The sequence below is a fragment of the Varanus komodoensis genome, unplaced genomic scaffold (genome assembly GCF_004798865.1).
Source record: "Varanus komodoensis strain SLA01 unplaced genomic scaffold, ASM479886v1 scaffold21, whole genome shotgun sequence".
In the NCBI taxonomy this organism is placed as follows: domain Eukaryota; kingdom Metazoa; phylum Chordata; class Lepidosauria; order Squamata; family Varanidae; genus Varanus; species Varanus komodoensis.
In genome coordinates this window covers 4501360-4524715 of record NW_025335589.1, presented here as the reverse complement: position 1 = coordinate 4524715, position 23356 = coordinate 4501360, and the positions used below count along the sequence as shown (strand labels likewise).

The following is a 23356-nucleotide window of genomic DNA, read 5'->3' as shown; positions in this document are numbered from 1 at the left end:
GTCATATAGATATTATATAAACCATGCTTATTTTTCAGTTCTTGATCAAAGGATTGGAGACTTGGAGACTTCTGTTGAACTTTTTATTTGATACTTTAGAATGTTTATGAAAACAAACAGAGGGAAATACAAAAATGCTGAACTCTAATATAGAATTCTAGCAACAGTGCAGTGGAAAGTTCTGATATAACACACTTTGCTAAAAGAATAGTTTCTGGTCAGCTTTTTCCTTACTAATATTCTCATTCCACTCCTAAACATGTATCACATTTTATTGCTTCCATAATACAATAAGCACATACTTTTAGGTAGTTGACAGTGGCCTTACACGTCACTACCCACAAATGTTTCTTACAGTGGAATGGAGAACACTTCAGCAACAGAAAGAACAATTTTACCCATACTAGTACCACAACAGTAAATTAGTAGAAATACAATTCATAAGGACTAGAAACAATAATTAGCAATACAGGCTACTGAACCTTACAACTTTAACAGCTTTGACAGGAAATAATTTGAAGGAATAAAGAAAAAGCTTGCTTTCAAAGATAAGTCCATTGCATTTTGGATCATGTGGTTTCTATTTCTACATCCTACATACTTTCAAGATACTCTATCAATTGCAACAGAAGTAAATAGCCTGATAAACTTGGATACCTAGGGTTGTATCCAATATAAGTTTCTCTTAACACCCATTCTATCAGTGGATTTACTCTGAAGAGGATTACCATTGGATACAATTCTCATACAGGACACAACCAATAAAATAGTACCTGATGCTTATGAACAACTTCTGTAATTGGCAATTTCCTTTTACTGAATTCATTGAAAAAATCTGCAACTGAATCCACCTTCGTAAACTTCTATTCATTCGCACTCAAAAGTTTCAAGCAAGTATTTACAGTTTTATGAGCAACAATAACTGATTTTTGTAATTAGCATCCTTAAGCAAGGAAACTATTTACTTGTCTCAAGAATTTTGCACTTGTGCTTAATTTTGTACCCTAATCCATTATTTTGCAAGCCTGGATTTTTATGAAATTGTTTTGAGAAACCAAACTTGGACTTGTTTATTCAATATTGCCATACATGTAATAATATGCTATTCAAAACACAAATATTATAAAAGAAATGTACATGCAAACAGTTGGATTTCCTTCCATGTGATCACACAGGTTCATAAACTTTTGGGGAAACATAGAAATGACTACATCTATTTCCATGTAAACTTCCACACCCATGTTCAAATGAACATTTCTCCATCTGGTCATGTATTTAACTCCCTTAAAAAGAAATCAGTCTTTACTTCAAGGTGGACTGAAACTTTGTAGAACATGTTCAGAGCTACTAATGTATTAGGATTGTCACAATGCAGTATTATACTAAACAATAAATCCCTTTCTACTTTTACAAAATACTGCTGCCTATCACCAAGTTTTTAATGTTTTCACAGTATGAAATAAGGCGATCAAGTGGACGAACTACAAGTGAATTCTTAGTGAAAATGGACAAGGATGTACACATGCCTGGTGAAAAACTGACTCAGTTCAGATGGAATTATGTCACATTGATTAAATTAGGTTTCACTGGACCAGGAACAAACCACAAACACATGCAGTTCCTCCTCAGACCATCCACTTTCCTCAATCGGCCAACATCAATAAAGCTTTTCTGTATTATTTTATCCAGTTTTGCCACATGGACATTCTAGTTTAAAGGTTCCTTCCAAATCAAGACTAAGCCCTGGTATGACAGGAAAAGTTTTGCCATACCTAGAAAAAGGTAAGGAGCACATTGAGTATCACCAGTCCAATCAACAGCAGTATAAACTGTCTGAGATTATTCTATTTGACAGAGACCTCTACATTTGAAAATTAACCATGGAATCCTAAACATTCAAATGGGATTAATTCCCTGAAAGGATGTATAGGCTTTTTAGTTTAAGAATGTATTAAGCTTTTGCTATTTTAACTGAACATTACATCTACCTGGGACAAGATAGCTCAGGAACACTTCTTTATAGTTTTAAACCATACACTCAATAAAGAAGATACAAATCATTCTAGTCTGCAGTGAGTATTTCAAAATATTTACAAGACTGGCATCTCTCAGAACTTCAAAAATCCTTTCAATAAATATTCCTAATTATGACTATTAGTGCTATTTAAGAGTACACTGACTAAAACCGATAATGTTATCACCTTACAGCTTACGGATAATCTTTTTCATTTGATGTTTTATAATTGTTTAAAGCTATGCATATTTTGTTGTCAAACATTGATCTTTTTAACTACAGTTGCTCAAGAACAATACATAAATTTTATGGCAAAAATGCATTATGGTTGTTGCAGATAGAAGGTATTGCTTTGCATATCCCCAAACAAACCAGCATCCAGACATAACAGAATCAGCCATTGGGTAGCTTATCAAATGTTCTAGGTTTCAACACCCTCTGGTGGGTTCTGTGTCCTGCATAAGCAGCTGGAGGACTTCAAGCCAAAATGTGTGAACAGGTCCACAAATTTATTCATCATAATTAATCTTCCCCATCTCCTGAACTTAGGTGGGATTGTTCTACATTGTTTAGATGCCCTGTAAGCATAGCTGACATTCAGCAATAGAGACAAGATCTTGCATTCCCCCTACCTTAGGAGATAGACATGTTCATGCCAAATGGTCCTTTTGGCTGTAAAGGCTACCCAAACGGTGAACCCCCATGTGGCAACATGTAACCATTGTTTGAGAAACCAAAGTAGATATATCAGAAAATGAATTTCAGAATCTAGCCCAGAGTTTTAGTAGACTCAGATCCCACAAAGCCTTTTTCTTAAAAACATCCTGAATGGATCTAAGTTGTTTGGTTGAAGGGCAGTATCATAGCAACAAATCATTTTGGGACAGCTACTTAATCTTGTGGCAACCATTATTTGGGAGGCCAAAATGCCCATTTCAAAATTAACACTTTAAACATTGATGGAATTTCTATCCTACATGTTTCTTGCCACTGGGCAAGAAAAGGTACAGCCTTAAGTTTCTGACACATCGTGACCCAGACAGCATCCAAGTGAAATATTCATTAGAACCTGGATGGCCTGAATCAGCATCTCCAGTCCCCCAAATCAACCAAAGTACACTCATTCCCATAAATCCAACAAGCAGACTGAAGGAACAATTAAGGCAATGGAAAAAATAGTATATTATGCAGAGATGTGTAGGGGAATACAATGTCCTGCACTTTTCATTCAGAACTAAACAATAAAAAAGCAATATGGCAAGCTCTCATGAAGGCATGCCCTGAATACTCTCCAGTATTCTTACTTGGGAATTTTCAGCTTCCAATATTTTGATACATATAATATAGTGAAACTACTTTTTAAAAACCTAACTGAAACGTACGTTTCCTATTAGCATTAAAGTGAAAACTCACATGGAACTTAATGTGTCATCACTGTATCTCCACACCATGAAAAAAGGGGAATAATTTCTTCATTTTAACAGTTTAAGCCAAAAATTACGTTTCTGTTCATTCTGCACAAACCAAGAACTCCAGTGCCTATGCAAACCAAGTATATGAGCTTTTCCATTTTCTTTATGACAAACCTCAGCCTCCCAATTCAGAGAAGGAAGCAAAGCTGCCATTGCACACAAGAGCTCAAGGGGTACATCTATGCCATATGGTCTTTTGGATTACAACCCAACACATTTTACACATATCAAATTTCTCTTGCAAGAATGTTTTATTGCAAAATACTAAGCATCTATAAAAATAGATGTAGATATTAAAAACCCTCACTAACCCTTCTATTTTGCTATTAGGATATATTTTGCCCCTCAAGGGAAAACAATTTTAACCTTAAAATATATTAAACTGTCCCATAAATTAGATGTAATCAGTGCTGTTTTTTTCAAAGTTATGCCAGATCCTTGATTATTATCAGGTGCTATAGGATTTTTGTTCAACATAGGAAATGTCTGCAATGCTCGAGCATTACCAAGGGCATCACCATTCACACTATTAATAATAGTAAATTACAAGCACAGGAGTTCCAGTGTAGATCAGTACCCTGGTATGAAAGTAGAAAGAGTCATGCCCTTTGTGTCATTCTCCTGCTGTGGACCTGATTATTTCACCATCTTTCCTGACTATCCATGCTTGCAATTTACACTGGAAAAAAGTTTGCATTTTGTCCAATGGGAAGGGTTTTTTGCAATACACGTAACAATGGGTTCCCCAAACCGGTCAAGGAGCATTGTTTAGCTCCCACAGCAGGGTCCTGATTTGAAGTGCTTGCTATCTACATACATGCATGCAATATGCTATTTAAAAGCTGTTTGTGCATCTGCTAAGTAATTTGGCTCCAAATTGCCTGTACATGTGCATCTTTTTCTTCCTTCAGATCTTCTCTTCCTGTGCTGCTTTTTTTCACTGACAATATCATTAATAAGTCAAGCAACTAAGTATGGATTTTGCTTAATTCTAGTATCAGTCTTAGCACAGCAGCCATTATGTGCTAGAATCTGTTCAGCACTGATACGGGGTCAGTTCCAAAGCCTCGTGGATGGGGCTCAAATGCAGTAAGTAAAAGGCACTTAATGATTTAAAAAGATCACCCCACTTATAAAACACACACATACAAACACAAGGCTAGTTACAAACCAAGCTTGTTTAAGCATGTTTGATACAAGACTTAGGTACAAAATCCTACTGTCTAGATTGTCTGGGAATACACCATCGGAGTTGCTTTCCTCAATACACAGAACAAAGAAACAATAAAAAAATACAGTTAACACTGATTATCCCCTTACATATTTTAAGCTCTAACATTCTTGAGCTCCAATGTTAGCTGTCATTTTGTTAGCTGACAAAGGGAAAAAGGTCCAATGGTTGATATAGGAAGGCAATTGCATAGCCTTAAATAAACAGAACACTGGGAAATGTTTCAACCTTAAAATAGTTGCAAAGATTCAAAGTTTTAATCCACCAACTATCATGACAAAGAGCAACTAAACCTGAAGCACTATGGAATAAACTTATATAGGCATAAGTGAAGAACTTTTCATTCATCCAAATAATTTAAACATTGTGTGTAAATGGCCAAATGGCCCTTGTTAACAGATCATACATCCTAACATACAAATCTACAACAAAAGCTATTTCTATTTGTGAAACTTTGCAACATATCTTGTGATAAAGTAAACATGAGTCAAATTTGGGGAAAAAACGCTATCGCTAGTCAATATGATGCAGCCCGAGAAACTTTTTCACCTTCTAGTACCAGATGCACAGAAGTTATTATGTTCTGTGATCCTGTGAGGGTCTTTGTATTTTAAGATGTTCTTACCTCCAGCAAGTAGAATACCATCCTAAGTAACTGTTGATTGTTCAAGCTATTGATTTTTTCAATAAAAAAATAGATGTACAAAACTTTGATCAGTAAATGAAGTTTTTGGTTAAATATGAGGATTCCAGTCAAGTGCATAATTTTCATCTGCAGAACCCACAGGACTGCACATTATGATTTTTCATTTTTTAAGGCAAGGACTGTGTCATAATCCTGGAGCTGTTTTTTGACCTTTGCATGAAACTTCTCTCTATACTGGTTGAAGTACATAATACTTTCAGGTTTTTCGTCAAACCAAAATTGGTCAAACTTATAGGCCAAATAACCTGCAGGAACCAAAACAAAAAAACAAAAACAAAACCCAAAACATATGTTGAGACCATACATTACAAATAAATTAAATTTGAAAAACTGCAGCCATCATTAAAATTGCATTTGATTCTCCAAATACACTGGTTAAAATCAAAAGACCTACTTCAGACACAAGCAAAAATATAAACCCCAGCACTTTTTTCTTTCAAGTTTTTATTATTGAACATGAATCTTGAGTTAGATCCAGATAGAAATACACCTAAGGGGATGGACAGTGGGAGATATCCCTTCTCTCTCATCCTCTGAAAAGCCTCCTGCTCATGGAGGCTGTATCCACCTGATTTTTAGGGATTCTCACACTCCACAGCCCTCACCTTTTGGTGGGATCCTCTGATATTCAAAGTGCTTTTTGGGGAAAGGACACATCAGCTTCCACCAAGCTCAATATACGTACATTTACCTGGATCCAACATAAGATTATTCATGTATGTGCATGCAACAAATAAGAACATATATATACAAGAGCATGCTAACACTATAAAAAGAACAGGCAGTATTTAATATTCTTTTGTTCCACCATGATTTGGTCATAATTTTTAGGGCAAACTTGTATTATTTCCAAAGAAGAGAACAAGCTAGCACAGGCCACATCAGTGAACAGTGGAATCTACTAAATTTTCTCACACAGAATGAGTATGCCAGCATCAAAGAAGGCTATAGTAGGTGTTCGGCATCATTATTCAAAGTGTTTTTTCCCCATAATGGACTGTGGAGTAAAGCAGATTCTGGAAAGAAGTTCTGCAACTATTTCATCTGGAAGAAAACAAGCCAACTCTGGTTGTCTGGAAACTAAATGGCAGAAGACTTGATTATATACCTTTGTTCTCCTGCTAATGTGTTATATGTAGTATGTGTATCAGCCCATGGAAGCTCAACTTTCATCTACAGCAATATATTGTATGTTTGCTGAACGTGTGTTGAAATCTCACTTTACAGCTTCAAATTGAGGTAGACTGAGAGGTTCCAGGTATAATTCAACATGCTTTTCAGCAAATATACTACATCTTTTCCAAACTTTTCTGCAACCACAACAACCTCTAAATAGGTTCAGAAAGAGAAGTCACCAAAAAAAAAAAATCTGTGAAGGATACCTGCAGATACTCACAATAAAACTGATGGAAGTCTTTCATCTGTGGTACACCAGCAACCAGGTTATAGAAGTGAACTTTTAAAAAGCCATTCTTTAATAAGCTGTAAGCCATCTCTGTCAAATTGATCCCAACTATTGCATAGGAATATCTGTGACAAACACACATTCTTATCACAATTATTTCTCTGCACTTTTAACAATGCTTGTAAGCATTATTAATGTCCAATATTACCAAGGCTGCACCAAGCTAGCCACCTTAATGGGGCTTGAAATCCTTGAAATAGCAATAGCAAAGTTGTGTGCGTGCATGTGTGTTCTTTCCATGTACAAACTGTTCTCTTCAGCAGTACACCAATGTCTGGTGTTCCATGTTGACAGTTTTTAAGTAACAGTTTTTAGTTTAATTTCAGACTTTATACATGTTTATGTGAAATGTTTTTCACATATTCAGTATGAAAGGTGATGTAAAGACAAAGTCCTGATCAAGCCTCAGAGTTGTTAAGAGAGAAAATTAATAAAACAGATAGTTTTGTCACGGTGCATGACACCAACATGCCAATCTAGACCTAGATCGGAGAAGGGAGGGAGGTAACACAAAAAACAACTTTATATATTGGGCAAATTACTGTTTCAGACTCACAAATATTATGCCAGCTTTCCCTTTAGAAGCAGAGGTTAACTGTGCCTTAAGATTATTCATCAACAATTAAAATAACTCTAGTTAGTTTACAACTCTTTCCTCAGTAACAGACAATTAGCATAATAGTTTTATTGAGAAGTGGCTTACCCTAGTTTTGGATTATTGGAACGAGAAAGGATTTGACGAGCTTCACGTGGATAGTGTTTACTAAAGTACCTGAAAACACATGTAAGCATAATTACTTTAGTTTATAAGAAACTACTTATGCTAGATGTGACAAGTTACTACTGCAGAACATTGAAATAATGAACTTTGCATTAGCTCTTCACCTACGCTCTAGTGTAACTAAGGGAATGATAAATGTCCTCCATCCTGGATGCAGAAAGGCTTTACATGCATTCCTGCAAGGTACCACAGCAGTGATCTTCATTGCACCACACATCAAACCTTGAATTTCATCTAGATTGCTCTTTCTGGCCATTTAAATGAAGCACCATAGAAGGGGAGGGAGGAAGCTGGAGAGTTGTTTGGATAGGCATAAGCCACTGGTCCCAACCTCTCCCCCACCCTTTCCCCAGCAGAACAATCCTTTAGTCCTTCCATTTTCTGACTTGAAGCAGCAGCCTGCACAGTACTTTCAGAGCTGGCTGTAAGTGAGGTGCAGCAGAGGAGTCTCAGCTCTGAGGAACCAGAAGCTCCAATTCCAAATAATCCTATGCACCGCCTCCTCCGGACAATGTTGTGAGGTTAGAGGACTGAGGTCTGAGTTAATGATGCCATGAACAATACAATAATAGATTCTGAAATAATTCATTTGGACACATTGGATTCTAACTACTGAGTTCAGTGCTCATTGGCTCACTCTCTACTGTTGCACAGAATAATTTGATTTTCAATCATGAAAAAGCATCTTGACTTACAAAAGATTAATTAATCCCAGCATGCCCATTCCTCTGAAGTCTGTTTTAGGGTCATCACCTTGAAAACCAACGTCACACCACTGCTTCGTGATTCTAGCCTTCAGTTTTTCATGGGGCATCAACAAATTCCAAAGCTGCATAAATACGTACCCATTAACACACTTACTGGTATTTCCCTCACGTCATTATCAGGTATTCAAACAAGTCTCAGTTAATATGATGTAATTACAGCAACAGACTTTAAAAAGACAAACCACCTATCACCAGTTTACACAAACATCTCCAAATAGTCCCTGAAATGTATTAACAAGGATTGCTTTTCTGTTTGTTCACATTAAACTAAAATATCTGTCATACTGATCATATATACTCTGTTGTGGGAATGGAGCCCTCCTGCCCACCACAAATTCTCTACTTGTTGTAGCAGAGAAAGTTGATCTATGTGAACAGTTTTGCCTCCCTATCAAACTGCGCATGGCAGCTCATGCAGTAGCTCCATGAGTACTGGTGCGAATGCTGAACTTGCATTAAGGCACATGAGTTCACAATAAAATATTTTATAACTCTCTTTTAACAAATGTCAGGTGCAAACCACAAAGGCTGCACTAGCTTTTAATAATAATAACCAGAAGCACAATGCTGTAAGGAGTGCCAGACTTAATCAGAACATTTAGTTTAGCATTTTGTCTCCAAAGAGCTGTCAGCCAGACATTTCTAAGAGATCATAAACATGGAATGATAGGAAAGCATTCTCAATTTTATTACCCCTGTAGAGACAACTACTGAATACTGAGGCTTTAATTTTTAAATAAACTGGATAATAAACAGCTATTTATATTGTACCTGACAATAGAGTTATCTAACCCTTTTTAAAGCCATCATCACTTCCCATGGCAATTAATTCCATAAATTAATTATGCTGTATGAAGTACCTTTGCTTGCTTTTTCTGGACTTAGTATTGAATCAATTTTATAAGGAAATATTGTAACTTGATAATATAATAAAAGGCAGCTATTTCTATCAATTTTTCCATGCCATTCATAACTTTATAAATCTTTATCACTGCCATGCAGTGATCTCACTACATTGCTACTGCTAAGGCTAACCAGAGATGTGCAGCTTCAAGTAGATCAAAAACAAATATATTATTAATGATCACGGAGTCACAAGTTTAAACTTAAGTATCTGAAAAGAGGCACTTAAAACCTATCCATCATTTTCACCTCCATTAGTTGTTCCTCATGTTCTTTATTGTCTGAATTATATGGCTGTTTTCTCAGCTCTTCTACAGCCAAATAAAGTTTCCTGCAACCAGATATCTGCAGCAAACATAACTGTAGTTTTAAAGCAAACCTGCAATATATGAAAAAGGCAATTTTATTTATTTATTTATTTATTATTTATTTAGAGTTTTTGTATGCCATCCCATCGCTTAATGCCTCGGGACGGCTTACATAAACAAACAAACGTAATACAAAAAAATACAAATTATACAAATTAATTTGTATATTTTAAGTAACAGTTTTCATTTGCAATAAAATGGTACACAGTTTTATCAGTTAATATGGTTTGAAATTTAAGAACTTTCAAGTAAGAACTTAGTAACACCCACAAAATTATGTTGACATATCTCAAATATGAATACTGGTTTACCATTGTAGTAAAGGATGTTGTAAACTTTGCTTACACCGAACATCCAATCTATGGTTTGGCTGTTAAGACTGTGCCTTCATACACACCTTCCTCTTACAAGTTTTAATTATGTTTCTCATGTTTTTGTTTAGGAAAATCAGTCTGCCTTAAGCTGGAATTGGAAGCCATCTAAGGCTTCTATAAATCAATGCCCCCTTCCACCCAGTCCAAATGTAATAATTAAGATTTTGTGAACCAAGCAGCAAGAGACACAAGCTGCAAGAACCCGAGGCACTGTCACAACAGCCAAACCATGGTTTTACTTTTACATGCAAACCAAGCTTTTATCATCTGTATTGTAAAATCAGCTGTCCTGTACATCCAAAAAACTAGTACTTCCTTAAGCAACCTTGGAACTAACAGAAATGCTCCTTCTCAATTATTTCATGTGCCTCTAACATCTTCTGGTTACAATGGTAGATTCCAGTAGTGTGTGGAAACAGATGAATACTGCCCAGGAAAAGGATCACTCTATATCCACTATTTTCAAATACCCTAAGAGCCTGTATGCTCTAATTCACAGGCTGTTCTCACACCCTAAATGAAGAGATCAAATATGAAGTTGAATGAGGACCACAGTAACCAAAACCTTAATATCTACAACTGGTTAACTTGCCTCTTTTTTTCTTTAGTGTGAGTACTCACTTCCAAAGGCATGACTCCTTGTGTCTCTCTTGTCCCTCCACCAAATTCTGACTGATCCTCAGCTCTGCCCTAAGGCTGATGCTCGCTTTTCATTGCCAGCTGCCATTAAGAAAGCCTTAAGCATTCGAAGTCAGAAAAGCAGTGCCCAAAGACAGACAGACCTCCCTCCTAGATTCTCTCACACTGATAAACTGCCTCCTTTCATTGCTTCAGGGTATATACCAAATATGCAATGTACTTCAAAAACAAGCCCTCCTAACACTGGACCTACCAAACTAAACATGCTAAAATCGCCCTAAATGACTACCATGAGCAAACACATCCACCATCAATGCCTTGGAACTATATGGGGAATGGAGAAGCTTGTCCATAATCAACTGGAGTTATGCAAAAAATCCTACTTATACCAATGAATGGTGACCAGTTAATCTCAGACTGCTGACATTTAGGAAAACGGATTGCAGCTTTACTGAACATGATTATGAGGGAAGGGAGAGAAACCTGTAACGGTACTCCATACATAACTTCTCATTTCTGGTGCAGCTGTGCCCCACCACTTTCTGCTTCATTCAAAAGAAGAGTGAGAACAAACCCATGAACCTCTTCCCATGGCCAGCAGAGAGGAGTGATATTCCTTATGCCACAGTAGCCTTTAATTTCTTCAACATTTTGGATGTGCAAGCAGTGTACTGCTCATTAGATTACAGTTCAGAATATGGACTAATTCTGAGAATGCATTAGTAGCCACGCGTTTAACAGAGTATTACCCATTTCAAATCACTGAGAACACTATTCATAAAGCCATGTGGTCTAGTTACAAGAACTGGGTATGTAAAAAAATGTTGTCAAGTTTGATGAGCCTTCTAATGTATTTCAATTCTTCAGATACATTAGACTACTACACAGAGCTAATCTAAAAATATGTATGACACAGAAAACAACAGTAAAACTATCACTGATTTCAGTGAAGATGGACTCTGCTCAGATCATGGTCTATTTATGTCAAGATTAATATATTTAAAATTACACTATATTAAGCAGATTATCTTAAGAATTCAGCTGAAGTCTTAGCAGCCACAATACATTATCTGGATCACATTAGTCAAAAAATCTTTGATTAATCTACCAAACAGTATCTGTAAGAGCAAAAGATGATTGCCAGCCTCAAAGAAAGTATTAGAGATAGTAGCAGACATACGTTGTATCTTTCTGAATATTAATCTTCTTTTTCTGTATGATTTCTGCTACACATTTTGCAACTTCTTCTTCAGTAGTGCACACAGCCTTTTGTAAAGCCTGATAGACATAAAACAATCTTCAGTATTAACATACACTTCATTGATAAAAACCATTACTATAAACTTCAAAGAACATCAGAAGATCATTACAAAAAATTCAGTCCAATGGTAGCACTAAATGCATTGCATCAATGATAATTATAATAATAACGGCTGCAAGAATTCAACTGATAAATTCTGTTTTCAATCTCAGAGGATTAGGGGCATGTAATTGTTCGAGGTATGCAGAAGTGAGGACTGTCCCTGCACTTCTACCACCCCTCAAGAGACACAGAGCAGAGGCTAGGATACCACCAGCATTCGCCGTAATCTGATAAAGCCTTACTAACTACTGCCCGAGTGCTGACTCCAAAGTTGCACTTGCAACCTCAGTCACAACTTGTACGGAAAGGACAGCACCAGCTGTTAAGAGTAAAAGAATGGCATTCTACAATCAAAGACCCCGCTATAACCTTGGAACACTTTTGTGAGGTCAGGGATGGTACTATGTGCCTGTCTTGAAAGCATCAGCAGCCATAGGATTATGCCATTAATCATTCAATTAAATATGCATAAATGTACTTATATACAAAATTGTATCTCTGAGGAAAAATGTATTCTTGCCTGGAGTTTTTGTGTCTCCGCTCATGTGAAGGGAGTGCACAAGTTCATGCACATCAAACTGCTCGTTCACAGAAACTAGCACAAGCCATCAATTCTGGCTCATAATTTTGCATTAATGTGACCAAAGCTGAAGCAATGTTATCATACACTTTTAACGTTTATCCTCAAAGTGCTCTGCTGACACAAAATTCAACCCAATCCTATGCTTATTTACTTAGAAGACAGCTCAACTGAGTATAAAATTTTGAAAAGCCCTTCTCAAAAAGTAACACAAAAGAAAAGGTTGACTTCTGAGGGCAGGATCCACACATCAGAACAACTAGTTCAGGTGCTTTAAATGTATGTTTCCCATTCAGCTAATACACATACACCCATGAAGGCAGCAACTGATTTTGAAATTAATGTGAATGTCAAAATTAGTGTCGATACATCATAGTTGTTTTCAAAGCAAACAGACAGACAAAAATCTTGCTTGATACACACAAACTCTTAGTCTCCTTTTTAGATCCTGTGTATAATATAAAAGATAACCTACCTTACACTTTGATGTTTCCAATGAATGCTCTGTAATAAGATAAAAATGTAGAAGTTATTCAAAGAACCTGATTAATAGGCACAACTGTGACGCTGGCTTAAGTCCTCCATGCAACATTAAAAACATGTTAACTATTGACTAAAAATCAAACAAAAACTAGCAAGAAAGAAGTGGTTTCTTTTCTACAGTTGCATTTTAGCTACTTCCATGCTAAAGAGCCATGGAAACACTCTTCTATATCGTATATACATCCATATTATTGTAGTAGCAAGCATGAACATGGAAATTTTTCAATTATAAGGACATTTTTTGCTAAAAATTAAAGATCCCAAAATTTGGTTCTGTAATATTTCAAAATTGAAACACATTTGTGTGTGTGTGTGTGTGTGTATATATATATATATATATATATATATATATGTAATAATGTATTAAATTCTGTGATGGTGGTGACAAAGTCTGTGGAAGTCACTGAGATGCCTGATGCTAGAGAAACACAGGACAGGAAGAGGAATACCTGGCTGCCATTGACCGAGCCATTCAGTTCCAAGGGAAAGGCAAAAAAGACAACAAAGCCTAGGAAAGGAGACAAAGAACCATAGGACCAAGGGCATAAAGGGCTACATATGAAAGGAGAGGGGAAGATAATGATAGACCAAACTCTAAAGGAAAGTATGGATTTAAAACCAAAAGGGTTTTAAAACCAAAGTCCAATGGGGGAAGAAATAAACCCCACAAACTAGCTGGACGGGGCACATGAGCAGAATAGTGAGGTGAGATTTTAAAGCAACTATTTAAAATGAATCACCCATCTTGGGTACAGGAACCTCACCCCACAAAGAAATAAAAGGAAATTAAAGACAACAATTCTTTAGGGAAAAGGCAAAAATATATCTTGACTTGTGGTTATCAAACTAATTTTAGAGATTAAAACATAAAAATCTGTGTATAATATTCTTGTATGTTTCACACATATTACCTATTTTTAGTGTCCTTTCTGCATTTTTCCTTGAACCATCACAGATACGCTGAAGTTCACATTTTCCAGTAAGTTGTCTTAGGAACCATTTTATCCAAAATCGGAAAATATTTGTGTACAAATACCTCCATAACTGTATGATCATTTTCTATAAAAATGCACAAACCACAAAAAGCGACTTAGTATAATAAATATTATAAAACTTGGTTCATAGGATTAGGCTGTAAAAGCACTCATGGGCAAGCTGCTTTTCTGCTTATTCAGAAAAGTAGCACTCTGTTCAGTGGAAAACTCCCCAGGTGGGAACACAATTGGATTCCAAACCCTAAATTCCAGTTCCAGCTCTCCCACCTATTACACTAAGGTCACATTCCAACGAAAGTTAGAATCTTATGCAAGTCTACTCAGAAGTAATTCCTATTGCATTCAATGAGACTGATTCAGAGATAACTAGCTTTAATTTTTCTCAGTGTTGCCCTTATTTTCTTGCAAGTTAAGGCATTCTCCTAGGCTTTCACATTTCTGAACTTGGGCCATTTTAATCTGCTGCTTTTACAGCCCAATCCTATACATATCCACAGAACTGTTTCACTGAGTTTAACAATGCTTATTTCCAAGTAAATGCATACAGAATTGCAGTCTTATTTACTAGTGTTTACTACAAATTTAACACATTTACACTCATTTTGTTTAATAAATAACAATCCAGTAAATGGTTTGGTTAAACAGCAATGTATAAATATTCTAAAAGATTAATTCCCCTTATTGTAAAGAAATCTGTAATAATTACAGAACTCTTACCCAAGTAGTACCTTTAACGGACAAATTGATTGTTATGAATTACTTTCAGAATAGGATTTCACTCAATTTGTCGTCCTTTTATTTCTTTTTCTTTCTTTTTATTTTTTGGTAAATGTATTTCAAAACAACACCCAAGTGCCAAGCTTTACCACCTTCTTTCTGGTCGACAGCTAAACATTTTCACTATATCTAAAAAATGATAATTTTGGGAAGTCATGTCAGCCGCAGTCTTTAAGACCATAGTTTCAGTATGAAAAAAAAAATATTGTGCACGTCACCGAAAGAAGCCTTCTTTTTCCCTCTCTCCGCTTCTGTAATGTACCTAATCCCAGAAGCTAGTATTAGGCCATTGCATGGCAACTAAACTTGAAAAGGCTCAAACCAGTATGCGACGCTGGCATCCCGCGCGCGAGCCACATCCCAATGTACTCTCACCAGCACCCCCCTGCACGGTCTCCCGCCGCCCATTCCCCCTTTTAATCGGTACCAAACTTTGATCACATCATCCCTGCGAGGGTACGGCAGAGCCCTCAGCGGCGTCACCAACAGGCCCCTCCCCCGAAACGGAAGCGGCTTCCACACAGACCCGGAAGTGAAAGCTGTGGCTATGGTAGGAAAGGGCGCTTAGTTAACGCCTCATGGAGCACAGTCTTTGAATAAATTTGTTGGTTGTTTTACCCACCTCCTTAGATACTACACAAACGGAAGAGTCGGTCTCACCTTCCATAGGCGCCCTGCCAGGAAAGCGAGGCGACGTGTGAGGGCCAAGAGGGGGCGTGGCGTCCGTTAGGCCCGTTGAGCGACGGCACCGAGTAGGCGGGACCGTCCAGCAGCCAGAGAAGAAAGGACGCGTCTTGGCGCCAGCGTTACCACGGCAGCGGGGGCTCGCGCGGGCAAAGGGGCGTGGCGCCGCGGCTTGCCGCCCGCCTGCCGAGGCGCGGCTCTGGCAGCGGGAGGCGGCCGCCTGCTTTTTAGGAGGCGGCCAGGGACGGGACGGTGGACGCAGCGAGGCACGAAGCGGGAGGTGGCGACGGCCGTCTTCCTTAAGGGCTCAGGGCCGGTCCGGGCGTTCACTCAGCTTTGGCAGGCGGAGCTGAGAGAAAATCTCCGGGACAGATGAAAGGCGCGAGGGACCCCCCTGAAGAGGTTATTTCCCCCCTAAGAGGCTGGGATAACGGGATGAGCTAGAAGAGGCGCAACGGGGGTTGTGGGAGAGCTACACGGAGCTCGACGATGCAGTAGAACTATTGATTTCTAAACGATGTAAACTCTGAATTATATTCTCACAATTATTGTGAAATAATCACGAATACATGGAACTTCTTTACATGACGGATTTAACCCGCTCTTTTACTGCAGCTTCCTCCGTTTTCGTTGCGGGAGGAAATGTGTCTTTACGGGTTTTTATCCTGGAATTTGCGTTTCTCGATTTTTCTATAAATTCGCTAAGCACAAGGTACCGCTGTAACATTACCTTAGTATGGCCGATTTACGGCTGTGCACGAAGCTGCTGTTCCCTTTTGTAGCGATTTAAAATTTAATACCAGACTTTCCTTGGACTAAAGGAACCGAGAAAACGTCTGGAAAATACAATTGAGCCGATGGAGGGCAACAACCATGTGAAAAGGCCTCACATACTTCTGTGAGAGATCGCGTTTGCCCGCTTGGTGCCTCTCACACAGAGTTCAAAGATGGCATGTCTCAGTCTAGTTATAAATAATTTCGATTGCAAGTTTACAGAAGCATATAGAGTAATGGTTGTAAACCTTATTGAATACTCTTACATACTGGTTAATGTGGATGTTTAATACCAGTGGCATCCCACATACATACTTGTACTCTGCTCCCATCATACTCTAAACGGAAGTAGACGAGCAGTGCAATGTTACCTTACTCAGTTCTTGCTAATAATTGAGTATGCATCAATAAGAGAAAGGGTCTGCTAAATGGTTACCTGGAAATTGACAGGGCAATAGAAGTTTGTAAAGAGAGGGGCAGAATATTATAGGTACCCACACATACTGTCCGTGAATATCTCAGTCATAGCCATGGGTGAATTCGGGATGCAATGTTTATATTGTAGGAAACAATATTAAAAAAATAAAATGGACAACAATGAAAAGAATATGAGAGTATTGATATTCAGAAAGGTACAAGACAAGGATGCCCCTTATCACCATTGTTATTCATACTAATTTTAGAGGTTTTAAATAGAAGTGTTACGGAAGATATGGACATTAAAGGTGCTAGAATCAGAGATGAAAGCTACAAACTCCAAACATTTGCAGACGACCTAGTTTTTATCTTAGAAGAACCTTTGGTAATGGCGCTTAAACTTTAAAAAAGAATGGAAGACTATGGTGAAGTTACCAGGATGAAAATAAATAGAGAAAAGTCTAAACTACTAGTCAAGAATCTCACTGGAGCAAAAAACAACTTTGATGGAACAAGTAGTTCTTTAAATAGTTAAAAAGGTTAAATATTTGGGAATTTCTTTAACAGCCAGATGTGCTACATTGAAAGAAGATAATTATGTTGTTTAAGGTGACTAAAAGCGATTTAGAAAAATGGGCTAACTTACAATTGCCAATTTTGGGAAGAATAGCCATAGTTAAAATGAATATATTATCTAAGCTTTTGTTTTTATTCCAAACAATTCCTATAAAAATTGAAAAAAAGGTTTTTTGATTATTTAAATACACAAGTTTTGAGATTTATATGGCAAAAGAAAAAATCAAGGATTAAGTTAAAAATGCTCCAGGAGGCATAAGATACTAACCCAGTATAGCTGATGTCTCAGGAATAATTGTTGTTTTAGTTTAAATTAGTAGAGAAGATGATAATAAATTCAAGAAAATAAAAAAATATGGCAAACTAAATTACTTCCAAATTTAACGCAGGAGTGTGTGGATGCTTCAGAGACTGACAAAGGTGCTGGAAGACTGAGTCTGAAAGCTATAAATATATCTAAATCTGACTTTGAAATCACCAAAGCATGATGTCCAAATAGTGAAAGGTAATGAAATGACTGGTGCATTCCCCAATATAATATTTTTGGGAAGAAGTTCACTTGCAACTCAATTGTGGTCTCAGCTGCAAAGTGCTGCCACTGAAATTAAAAAATGTGAAGCCATGTAATAAACCACGTGGCGAGATGCTTGTTATGTACAATTAGAATAACCTCCCTCCTGTGGACAAGTAAAGGATATAAGGTTCGCAAATAAAAGAAAAATAAGAATAGCTTAGTCTGTCACTGAAAGAGAGTTCACAGTCCACAGCTGGGAACCATGCAACTGATTCAACTACAATGAACTAGCAGCAGACCAGTGAGTCAGGTCATCACAGTACCTAAAAAAAGGGGGGAATTAGAAAAGGGGAATATTTTTCAAAGAGAAAACTGCATGAGGCCAACAGCAACACTTTTTCAGTGGACTCCAGTGAGGAACCAGCAAGGGTGTAAAGAGCACTAGATAAACTGCAGAAACCAACTCATAAAATAAGGGCAGAGTTCCTTTTGATTGCATGCTATACCATGCTTTTATCTACCTAGCAAGCCTGGTTATCACACAAATATTCTCAGGAAAGTTGTGACCCTGAACCTGTGAACAAAGTACTTGATCATCCATTAAGAATGGTTAATGATGTGCTATGTAACCTGGCCAACATAGTCAGTGTAAAAATGACTTTCTCTGTGTTTAATCAAAGATTGCGACATTTAGAATCAGCCATAGAGTCAAGCTATCTGATCGTATTTGCCACTCCATTTAGCAGATCTGCTAGCAAGCCTCAACTACACCCCAGGAATGTTCCTGCACAGGCTGAATTGGGAGCTACAGAAAAATCCATTCCTAAAGAGTAGATGACATCCTGATCGTGAGTGAAGGGAATGCAAAAAAGATAAGCAATAGGATTGTGATAAAAAGTTGTCCTCTTTTTTTAAAGCAGTACGGAGAAAGACAAAGAGTCAGATTAAGAGGAAAGGAAGTGCTTTACATTGGACACTGGATGACTATAGGACAGGGGTGGTGAACCTATGGCACGTGTGCCACAGTGGGCAGGCAGAGACCTCTCTGTCGGCACGCAAGCCGAGTCGGCCCAGCATTGCCCCAGCAGCCAAGGATCAGATAACAACGTACATAGGGGGGATGCGCATGCTCAGGAGTAGTGGTGCCAGGTGATGATGTCACAAGCTGTGACTCATTAGCCACGGCTCATCTGAGCTTTCACATGGCTGGTCAGTGCACTGCCAAAGATACATATATATTTGCTTGGACTGGCTGTGAGCTGTTTTTTCTAAACTAAAACCTCAGTTTTCGGGTTTTATTGCTGTGTCGCAGTGGCACTTTGCAATAAATAAGTGGGTTTTGGGTTGCAGTTTGGGCACTTGGTCTCTAAAAAGGTTCACCATCACTGGGTTAGGGGTAGAAAAATGAGGTGTCCTGGTATGATTTTGATGGTTGGAATGTGTTTAGAATGGGCAAAATTTATGAGCTGTGCAGAAAAAGCTACTCAAGAAAGGCTTTTTCAAAATCGCCCTCTTTTCCAAGGAACTTTCACCCTGTTTTAGGGTTAGGGGAGTGCACCAGGGTAGGGTTAGGGTTGCAAAAACGCAGTGTCCTGGCATGATTTTGATGGGTAGAATGTGTTTAGAATGGGCAGAAAGGATGAGCTGTGTAGAAAAAGCTACTCAAGGAAGGTTTTTTCAAAATCATTCTATTTTCAATGGAACTTTAGCCCTGTATTAGCCTTAACTATATGCACTTTTGTTGGCAGGGTTCTGTCTCGGCTTTTTAGTATGTTGTCTAGATTTGCCATAGCTTTCCTCCCAAGGAGCAAGTGTCTTTTAATTTCTTGGCTGCAGTCAAGAAATAAAATTTGTCACTACATCCATCTCCTCCCCATCTGTTTGCCAGGAAATGATCCGACTGGTTGCTTAGTTTTCTTGATGTTGAGTTTCAAGCCAACTTTTGCGCTCTCCTCCTTCACCCGCATCAAGAGGCTCTTTAGTTCCTCTTAACTTTCTTGCATTAGAGTGGTATCATCTGCATATCTGAGGTTGTCGATATTTCTCCTGGCAATCTTAATTCCAACTTGTGATGGGTCGCACACAACTTTGCGACTAACAGCAACAACGTGTGTGAATGCACACACAGGCCACCATTATATGTTTCAGCTGTCAACCAGGTTACTTTACAAGCCAAATGTTACTCCTCCGGATTAATTTTTTGCAAATTATTATATTTATTGGCGGTGATTGTGTAAATGCTCTTGAAAAATGCAGGAACTACCAACAGATTTCTTTGGTAAAGTTGGCATAAAGAAAAGGCACCCTTATCAAGAATTTTGATAACCATATGAGCATATTTGTAAGCACATTTTGCACCTCTGTCAACTAACATGGACATAATGATTGATAAAATTAAATATATATTTTGTACACATGCCCCATTAGAGCGTAGTAGTCTTCTTCAAACTGAGAGACTCATGATCATTCAAGGTAGGAGAAGCAATGGTGGCAATCTTGACCTCCCTGTTCCTCCCATCCTGCATTTTCACTAGGTGGACCACTTTGGAGCCAATTGCATAGCAGTAGCATACATAAATATACCACACAGAATTTTTTTTAATTTCCAAATAGGCATGGTATCATGCAAAGACTCATTTTTTAAACATTTTATTCTGGCTATTTTGAAGAGGTGGGAAGGAGCTGCTTTAAAATAGCTAATATCCTGGTCATTCAAATTTTCTCCGCTCCCTGCCCCCAGTTACACTTCTCCAAGACTCACCTCTTTGCCTCAGAACACAGCTGGGGTGGCTTCTTCTGTGGTGACGGCAATGGGAAAGGGGATGAGAATTCTGATTCTTAGCTCCAAGGACAGAGCATTGTTTCCAGCTTCTGAGCTGGAATCCAAACTATCCTATGGCTCTTCAGATAACGTCTAGGAGCCATAGGAGCATTCCCTCAAGCTCTAATCCTAATACAGTGACTGAGAATTAAGCCCCATTAGACAGAGCCCAATAAACATGCCTAAGATTGTTCTGTATACAGTTTCAGATGGTAAACCAGCTGTGACACACTTTGGAGAAATAATTTGGGCCATAAATTGCCTTGATAACAACCTGGTTAGATTACTGTAACGTGCCTCAAGCAGCCTATGAAGAACGTTCAGAAACTTAACTGACTCTGATAGTATTAACCGGGACATTTAGCTCATTTTATTTGTCTGTTTTAAGAAGTGTGCTACTTGCTAGCAATCTCTATACCTCTGCTGGAGATGACCATTCTCTTCTTTGCCTCAGTGAGTGGCCTGTACTGGACCCTGCTGTGCAGCTAACAATGTATGAGGCAGTCACAATGGCATAGATCCTTCCGTCTTGGACAATCTGTTGGTAACCCAAGTAACTCATGCTATCAGAACAGTGACAACACAGCTGCCTCTCAGCTCCATCATTCTCTTTGTTAATGAAGTCCAAGCCCATACAAACCTTCTGGTGTGGCCTTCAAGAGTATTTGCTCTATACTAGATCTCCTCTAGTCATACTAATATACCAGTTATCAGAAGATCTGACCCATCCACAGGGACCATGTCATCAGGTGGGGCTCTCAAAATGTCAATATTGACGTGGGTACTGGAGGTCACTATAAAGGCAGCTATTTTTCTTTTTTTACTTAATTTATTGGGAAATTCAATCAACACCCAATAAAACCTTATCCTTTTACTTACATACCCCGATTCTCTTCATCAGTCATATGAATCTAAGGGTAAGGTGCCTCCCAGGTAGTTAGAGGCAAAGTTAGAAAAGGAATGAAAACAAAGGAGACAGACCAGAATGTCCAGATCAGCCATTCCTAGAGACTGCTCTTACTCGACCTGCTGCTGCTACTGATACAACACGGACCTTCTTATATTCCTATGTCATTCAATTCTTTCCTTCAATCACAGAATTCCTCTGATGGAAGTGATAAGAGGAAAGAGTCACAGAAGGCTGGCAAATGCAACTACTGTCAGGGGACTGAACAGTAAATCTGATTAGGGAAAGCACCATAAAAGACTTAGTGAACAGGGCCCAAAAAGTGGGAGAACCAATGAACAAGAGGTTCAGAGGTTACATTTTTGAAGGAGGGGTACAAAGATGACTCCAGCTGAAAATTAGGAAATATGGAGGAGACAGAAGGCTGATACATAAGCTGAAGATGGAAGAGAGTGAGGGAATTAAAAGTCAAAGAAGATGGAAAGCCAGGACAGAAGAATATCTCTGTTGGTATAAAAAAAAGAGCTTTGGAAGCAGCGGAAATGTGCTAAGGAGGCCAAGGGGATCTTAGAAGAGGTGAACTTCATATAAATTTGATATGGATTTCCTGCAGTTTTCTATCGGTTTCAAATTGAATTGACTTGTACCAATGAGTTGTACTAAGTGTTAGTCTGACTGAATACCCATTCATTTCAATAGACAATGGCTGTATGTAGGACTAACACTGGATACAACACATTAGGATTAGTTGCTTTAAAATGCAGATTTATTTCCCCAATGCATTAGGTTATTTTGAAATATTGGACAGATATTAAAAGAAAGCTAAAATTCATAGGTTACATGTATCAGTGGTGACTCAACACATTCACATTAAGTGGGGCATCCAATTTTTGCCAGTCCTGTCCTCCTGTAGCAGTCCTCTGTGCCACATCCCATTTTGTTCAAGAGAGTCCTTGAATGTTCATGGAGTGACTAGGGGCTGCAGTAGTTTCAGGAGTGGATCACAAAAATCAGGTGCCTTAGTTTGTATGACCTACTTTGCTGTCCATTAGCATCAAGCCATCACTTGATAGAACCCAGTAATATTGCTCCTCAAAAATATTTTAGTGCACAATTATTTTATTATAAATCATAACTCTGCTATTTATATGGCCCCTGCTTTGTTTTAAACGAAAGACAGCTCTCAGAGCTAGACATTGATATTTTTAAATACTATTCTTTGTAGTGCAAAATAAGACTATGAATTTAAAAATTAAAGCAATGGTAATTAAGATTGTACATGCTAAATACACACCAGCAAACAGATCTACCTCCCCACCAATCTGATTGCATAAGTTACTGTTCACATATAATGCCTTTGTCATCCAGCTAATTACTAGCTCAATTTTGTGCAAATTTAAATGTATCTAAGCCTGAGGATTTCAACTGATTCAGCTATTGCATTTAATTTTATCAGCTTTTGTTGCATTCCTTTGCATCTGTTACAAAATGTACAGATACTATATGTGCAGCCTGAATTTCTAGCTGTTTGCTTAGAGGTATCACTGTGTTCTATGGTGTTTTTATTCATGAGTATGGTGTGTATATTGCAGCAGCTTTTCCCTTAATATAACCAATAAGCATTAGTATTGTTAATATAAATTCTACCAATTATCCAAATAGAATCAATACCTAATGTTGTCAGT

At 38.0% G+C, this 23356-nt stretch overlaps 1 protein-coding gene across 6 annotated transcripts; it reads right to left on the bottom strand.

Annotated features, from left to right (window-relative positions):
- Positions 1-69: 69 nt before the first annotated feature.
- Positions 70-15461, bottom strand: ELMOD2 (ELMO domain containing 2). Of its 6 annotated transcripts, none has more exons than XM_044430764.1 (9): positions 14919-15461; positions 14118-14265; positions 13139-13167; positions 11901-11998; positions 9589-9718; positions 8365-8498; positions 7592-7660; positions 6820-6953; positions 70-5668 (listed from the first exon to the last, which is right to left on the bottom strand). In XM_044430764.1, the coding sequence occupies exons 2-9, from the start codon at positions 14260-14262 to the stop codon at positions 5514-5516; spliced, it is 894 nt and encodes a 297-aa protein (XP_044286699.1). In that variant the 5' UTR covers positions 14263-14265; positions 14919-15461; the 3' UTR covers positions 70-5513. The 6 variants fall into 6 exon arrangements, with proteins under 6 accessions (XP_044286699.1, XP_044286701.1, XP_044286702.1 ...); XM_044430766.1 differs by having other exon boundaries at positions 14930-15461; XM_044430767.1 differs by having other exon boundaries at positions 15301-15461.
- Positions 15462-23356: the final 7895 nt, after the last annotated feature.

Excerpts from the sequence above, each read along its gene's own strand:
- ELMOD2 (XM_044430763.1), bottom strand. The coding sequence starts at position 15,386 with ATGGGCGGCGGGAGACCGTGCAGGGGGGTGCTG. Across the intron at positions 9,719-11,900 it reads AATATTCAGAAAGATACAAC|GTTTGCTTTAAAACTACAGT; the intron begins GTATGTCTGCTA and ends CATATATTGCAG. Across the intron at positions 7,661-8,364 it reads CTGGGATTAATTAATCTTTT|GTACTTTAGTAAACACTATC; the intron begins GTAAGTCAAGAT and ends ATGTGTTTTCAG.